The sequence below is a fragment of the Oncorhynchus masou genome, chromosome 17 (genome assembly GCF_036934945.1).
Source record: "Oncorhynchus masou masou isolate Uvic2021 chromosome 17, UVic_Omas_1.1, whole genome shotgun sequence".
Lineage (NCBI taxonomy): Eukaryota > Metazoa > Chordata > Actinopteri > Salmoniformes > Salmonidae > Oncorhynchus > Oncorhynchus masou.
In genome coordinates, this window is record NC_088228.1 from 12,809,816 (window position 1) to 12,816,868 (window position 7,053).

A 7,053-nucleotide genomic window follows, 5' to 3' on the forward strand; every position below is an offset into this window, starting at 1 on the left:
TGTGTGTGTGTGTGTATATGTGTATGTGTGTCTTGATTTTTATATAAGTCAATGTGACATGTAGCTAGATGGGTGAATGGATGGATGAACCCATACAGATGAAATAGAAATGTAGAATACATGTGGAAAAAGATGTGCGTGAGATGAGCAGCATCAACACTGCAGCATCTGGGACTACATTACTCCTTCTGTCCAAGTATTTCGCTACACTCGCATTAACATCTGCTAACCATGTGTATGTGACAAATAAAATTTGATTTGATTTGGTAACTAGATCATTGACCAGGTCCTTTCAAGGGGAGTCCTGTAGCATCCTGCAGCCTTCTTCAAGAGGTCACAGCGAAATCAGAGAAATAACTGACCTCCACCAGCCTCTCCACTGCTACAGGTGGAATTGCATTATTCTTCCTATTCCAAGCGGAAAATAACCATGAAAGACATTTAAGATAATTAGAGAAGCACCTGCATGGCAAGATGGTGCTGGGGGCCATGAAGGGTTGCCTACAACCCCCTGAAGTTTCACAACTTAATTATCATCTGAATTATCAAATAAATGGCAAATAAAGTTGTAATTAATTTAGCATAAAAAGCATAAAACAACTACTCACCCACGTGTGTAATACTATCATATTCGAAGCTGTGGCTGTAAGCGATAACAGGCTGTAGAAAATATGTTACTATAAATAATATATCGAAATACATGGTGATAAATAGAACATGCATTTAGATATATGTTGTAATATATCTATGAAATAGATCATATGTTTTTTTAAACGTTAAAATACAAGTACTTAAATACGCATGTATTTGTCTAAAATCGCCAGACTTTAAGTGGATTATCTCCATTTCAATTCAACATCTTTGCGTTCAAACGTTTGTGACCTTGCACTTCGATTGGATGAAAAACGAGAGCCAATCGTAGCTCTGAATGGAACGAGGGTGCTTAGCGAATACCCTAGTGGCCTAGCTAGCTAGCCAAGTCAGCGATAAAACCGTCTAAAATATTGTCTAAAATGAATATTATCAGGTCGTCGTTTTCCCGGTTTCATGGAGTGATATGCTCCACCAGGTAAATTAGCTACGATCTTCTAATGAATATGAAAAGGGTATGTTTTAGAAGTCCTCGTGACATGAAATGTTCAGGTTCCACGTATACTAGGTAGCTAGCTATGTAAGATGGCTAACTTTCTGAAAATATGAATGATGTTGCTGCAGCGGTGTTGCTGGCTTTCTTTGCACGTTTGATGCCACCCTCCACGTCTTACCACATCAAATGTGTTGCATACATGGTTTCGATTTACTTTAAAAAATGTTTGAATGTTAAGTGAACTAGCTATCCATGAACTGATGCTAACTAACTCTCATGACAAAGTCTGCTTAAAAAAAAAACTAAACTAGCTATACATTTTCACAAACCAACAGCCATATTTTCCTAAAGCTTGAATGCGTTCCCACTCTGCTGAATAGTTTGCATGGTTAAATCATAAAACTAATAACATCCCATGCGTTTATTATCAAACAGGATTGTTGCACCACAGCTTCCAGCATCCAGTGGCCACCAGCCACGAGCACTGAGTGGTTGGGTGCTGTCCCTGGCCAGTGTACCTCCCCAGACCTCTCGGTGTGGACCTCTCACATCACAGGCAGAGGGGGCAGGGGTGTTTCAGCAACTCCCCTGGCACCACCAGCAGATTCGCACAGGGAAGCGGGGCACAGAGTATCAGCCCAAGAATATAAAGCGTAAGAGGACCCATGGCTGGATCAAGAGGATCAGCACTCAGGGTGGCATCGAGGTGATTCTCCGAAGAATGCTGAAAGGGCGAAAATCCCTGTCACACTAAGCACCCAATGGACAAACGTTTTTTGGTGAACTTATTGAAGGTTTTGCCACCACTGTTGAGAAAAAGCATAACATCTTCAAGACTTACTGGCCCAGTTGTGTGTAGAACTGAATGTCAGTTATTGGATATGCGAAGGCAGATGTTTGTCCATGTAAATATATATATATATTACACACTTTGACAAATGTTTTCCCATCATGTATTTCAGCAACTATCTTGTAGAGGCTTAGAAGTAGCTCAGAGCCTTGCTGTTGCAATCAGTGAATTTGAAATGGCTTATGACCTTGTTAATTCATGCAGGATGAAAGTTGTGATAAAAGACCCAAAGTTGTACATGTCAACATACAGTGGTGGGGTTGAACTAGGTCCAGAATTTGAATATTGTACTTTAATAAATAGGTGCTGAGCTATAAGCATCTGTGCTATTCAATTGTTGCTAAAATAGATAGACCTTCTGACCTTCATCAATTTTAAAGCTAATACACGTGTCATTCAAGTCTTTGTCTTGCTCAAATAAAAGCTGTCTTGAGTTTCTGAATAAATAAACTTTGTAAAGTTGCATGAGCGTGTGTAGTTGGTACAAGTCAGTGGGGTTTGAGATGATGCAACAAATTAAATATATACATTTCTGGGAATAATATCTACTTGTTAGGAAATTACCAATTTGAAAAGATACTTGAAATGAAAAAATAATGAATTTGTTGCTATTGCGCATGTTTCTGACCACCTTGTTACCGTGACGTTGCATGTGAAGGCATCTGCAGTAAGGGTCGAAGATCCTCTTCCCATTGGCGGGCTGGTTTCTCACGGAAACACTAGTGACCCAATGAGCATTGTACTGTGTCATTCTACGATTGTCCATCTTCTCCTGAAGCCAATGGAGCATCACGCAAGAAGACGAGGAACGCCCATACACGGACGAGGAACAGAAATGGAGTAGATGGACTTGTTATTTTATACCGCAGCTGTTGTTACGCTAAATTGCGTGCTAAGCTAGCAATCAATGAAGTATAGTATGCTTTGTAATTCGATGCAAAACATTTTTATTAGTGTCTAAGTCAAAACTAATTTGACAAGTAACACATCTTTATTTGATTGTAGCATATTCTATTCAAATTTGTGAACAACCAGTGATTTCTTAGCTACGACAAAACACTGGCTATAATAGTAGCTAGCTAACGTTAGCGAGTTGCTAGCTGGAGAGACAAGCTTGGCTAGTTAGCTAGCTGGTGGTCAATTGCTAGTTTATTAAATACTTGGAAATGACTTGGAATTTATGTACATATTCGATGTACTTTGTGTAATCTTGAATATTTGAGAAAGCCACGGCTAAATATCACATTTCATAGTTAGCTAAGCAGGTTCGTGTTGTTGCTAGCAGATTTTCCACGCGCATCAGCTAACGTTAGCGAGCAACTTTTTTTTTTGCCTGTCGTCTTTCTGCGGTGAAAAGCCACCATGGATAAGGTAACGTCTCTTTCATTTCTTTTAGGTAGTTGACTGCTAACTAAAGTTAGTTGGCTACCATGTTTTTAGTTTGAACTCGCTTACGTAGTTAGGAAATGTGTTTTACTTTTGGATCCTCAACTGACTTAGCTAACTGGATATGACAGTTAGAAAAGAGACATATTGGGCTTATATCATGAAACATATTGTCCCTTGCTAACTACTCATCTTATTTATTAGCTCACTAACTAGCCATGTCATTTGTGTAGGTACAGTAATTGCTCAGTTGGCTATCCAACATGTTTCCCAATCTTACTGTTCAGACTTGAAGCAGCCTAAAAAGTCTGTCAGCCTGGGTCATTTCTCACACTTGCCACTTTCCCTAAACAGGCAGATTTTTTAAAAGGACTACCTGTCTTCAACAAAAGCAATTTCAGCAGATTTCACGCAGACTCTGTCTGCAAAACTTCAGTAAGTGTTATCCTAGCCATACAATTTCTGTATGTCAGTGCAATCTCAAGTGAATTGGATTGTTTGGCATTTCACCTGTATTGGAGATCATGAATTGCTAAAGTCCGAAATAGATATTGTGCCAAACAATAATGTAATTTAGTTGAGCTTTGTTATATTTATTGATGTTTGAAACATACTTGATTTAAACTCTTTATCACTGATTTCTGTATTTGTTTCAGAACCGGAGGCCCTCTGTGTATCTTCCAATTCGGGAGTATCCATCAGAACAGAGTGAGTGTCCCCTCCGATTCAAATGGTACTCTGACACAGTATCTGTGCTGTTGCCACAGTATCTGTGCTGTTGCCACAGTATCTGTGCTGATGTGCTGATGTGTACTTTGGATGAGAATAGTGTGAAGTTTGAGTAATAAAGGTTACACATTATTGATCTATATTTACAACATTAATGCATTCTTTGTGATTTATATTGGTTTTGATCTAATATATATATATTTCCTTCAAGTCATTGTCACAGAGAAGACAAATATTCTTTTGAGATACCTTCACCAACAGTGGGACAAAAAGGTAAACTAATGGGAAAGTTGATACCTTGGAAAGTCATAATGTATTGTTCCTTTATACGATATGGGCACTGTATTGTTTCATATATGTTAGCTAGTTTTCCAACCCCTCTCCATGTCTTAACAGAATGCAGCCAAAAAGCGGGAGCAGGAGCACAGTGAGGGGGAGAACACTGCACCTCCGCGGAAAATTGCCAGAACGGACAGTCAGGAGTTGAATGAGGACTCGTAGAGTGCTGTGTCATCAACATGCAACACACACACAATTATGGATAGAGAAGCACACAAGCAAAGTGCATTTGACAGACAGGACAGACCACTGCCTACATTGTTCAACATGAACTTGGGACGCTGACAGTTTTCTCTTTGTATTTTGTTTCCTTTTGTATTTTTCTTTTCTTTCCCTTAACTTCGATTGGCACATAGCTGAAAAGTTCTGCCTTGATAACAAAAGGCACAATAACATTATCTCCTCCCCCTCAAATTCATTGTTGCTTGACCATGTTTCTACATTTCTATTGCTATGTTTGCTTTCATTAATTTACTTCTACTTCATCTGTACTTTGACCTGTTTTCATGTCCATTTAATCAATTAAATTGCGTGCCATTTATATCCTTCTGGGCTTGGAGTGAATAGAATATGGTCTATATCTATATTGCCTCAGTTTAAGTTTGATTATACCGTTACACTGAAAGATGCATGAAAGATCCCCAACAATTATTACGGTGACTGGAAAATGACGACAGTGTTTAGACTTTAGATTGAATTAGTCTCAGGTTGTTATGGGGAATGTTGTCTCAAAAGGCTGTATTCGTGAAGGTGTTGATGTCTCCTGGTTTGAGTGATTAATTGCCTTAATGGAAATGTGTTTCTTGGTCATTTAAGGAACCTCCCTCTGTTTACATTGTGATGTCATTGGAGGAAATACACACTGTTAATGAGAGTGGATATGGAGAATGCTTCCACGGGGTCATATTGGGGCTCATTTAAAGGCATACCAAATGCAAACCTTTAGAGCTCGCCAGCTTGTACTCCTAAAAAACTGAGCCTCAAAAGTGTTATATTCCTTATGGGAGAAAGAATGGGGTTTTGGGATAAATGGTTTAGGACATCGTAACTGTTTTGTTCGATGAGATAATGAGTAAGTTAACATGACTTTTTTTGAATTAGGAAGCATTTATGTCCTTGTTTTAATTACATAAATGGTTAAAAATTCACAAAGTGACGTTAGCTAATGTTAATTCATAGAAAACGTATATGATTTAAGCCTGTGTTTACCACACACCTTATTTTTCGGCATTTATCCAAAACCCCTCCCAAAACCATATTCATTTCCCCATAGGCTTTGGCCAACGAGCCATGACTGAGTTAGTGCCTACAAAAAGACGCCATCACTATTGCTCTCTATACAGTATAAAAACAGACCAATTTTGTAGCAACGCATAACAAATGATGCTCAATGTGTTTGTCAAAACTTTGTTTGCCACTAGACTCTAGCAGCTAGATTGCCATCACATCTAGAATTATCTTGAAACATAAGTGTTTGTGGATATAACACTTATCACTGTTAACATGGTATGGCTCCACAAGTAAACGTATAGCTAGCTGCCAAGACTAATCTTGGCTCAGGTACTTTGATGGCTCCACAAGTAAAACCATAAGCTGCTAAATTGCAACTTGGCATAATCGATCTGTGTGAACCTATAGTATATGTCTTGCTTTAGTCAATATGTGGGATACATGTGCAATTCAGGTGTATAGAACCTTGTCTCAAAGTTGTCTGCCGTGTAAGGCATGCTGTTAAACTGTTAATGTGGGGCATAGTTGTGTTTGTAACATTATCGACAGCTGTAAATACACAAGCGGAGAGTATTGTTCCTGATCCGCTCTCTCTATCCTTCTGCTGCTACTTACAAAGATCTGGTATTGTCTAATGAGTCGTTAATCCTGTCCAAAACTATGGGTTATAAAGTTTGTGTGTATATGGTTTGCTTCTTCAGACCATTATCAAGTAATAGTTCAAGGACTTGCAGGGTCCAGAACCTTTAGATCATTCGATCCTTGTATCTTACCTGTTTGAATGCATGCACAGTTTAAACTCTGCAGGCCATATGTTTAAGGTGGTGTCAGCTCATCTTGTTTGAGTTGATCTTGAGGCTGGCTGACGATCAGCGACCATTATGTTCCTTGGTGAAGCTAGCTGTCTACATGTGTTAATGTTGAGAGTTCTTTCCAAAGGTAGACACGTGTTTTGAAGATGATGCACTCCCTCCCTCATTCAGTTCTCAACCGTAAACTGTGTGATGACCTGTATAGACATTGTGTGCTGTGATTTAATCTGTGTGAATGTGGGGCCATGCCATATAAAAGCACTTGTCTTGGGACCTTACTCCTGTTGATTTCAATGAAAACGCTTTAAATATTTGCCCATGAAATTTTGAGGTCATTTTTTGACCATTGACTTTTCCAATGGGCAAAAGTTTGATTGTTTCTCTTTAAAACCAACAGCTGCAAGCTAAAAAACAAAACATTTTTTTTGTTGATTCCATATGGCAATGACCCTCTGCAAAGATGTGCTCTCAAGAGTACTTTATGTTTCAATACTTTGGATCGTTGGTCTCAATAAAGTGATCTGGGAAGTGTCAAGTTGCTGATGAATGTTTGTTTGTACTGTCTGAGCCTCCATGAAATTTGTGTTTCCTTATATTGTAATTCACCAAAACATATTTTG

General features: G+C 38.7%; 2 protein-coding genes across 2 annotated transcripts; both read left to right on the forward strand.

The window, feature by feature from the left end:
• Positions 1 to 913: 913 nt before the first annotated feature.
• Positions 914 to 2,400, forward strand: LOC135558509 (uncharacterized). Its single transcript, XM_064992362.1, is given in 3 exon segments — positions 914 to 1,069; positions 1,523 to 1,642; positions 1,644 to 2,400. Coding segments are annotated over 3 exon segments (330 nt in total). The 5' UTR covers positions 914 to 1,057; the 3' UTR covers positions 1,842 to 2,400.
• Positions 2,401 to 2,695: 295 nt separating this feature from the next.
• On the forward strand, positions 2,696 to 6,964 carry LOC135558511 (DET1- and DDB1-associated protein 1-like). The gene is made up of 5 exons (XM_064992369.1): positions 2,696 to 3,308; positions 3,678 to 3,758; positions 3,980 to 4,031; positions 4,264 to 4,325; positions 4,449 to 6,964. Exons 1-5 carry the CDS (start codon positions 3,300 to 3,302, stop codon positions 4,551 to 4,553), a joined length of 309 nt encoding a protein of 102 aa, XP_064848441.1. The 5' UTR covers positions 2,696 to 3,299; the 3' UTR covers positions 4,554 to 6,964.
• Positions 6,965 to 7,053: the final 89 nt, after the last annotated feature.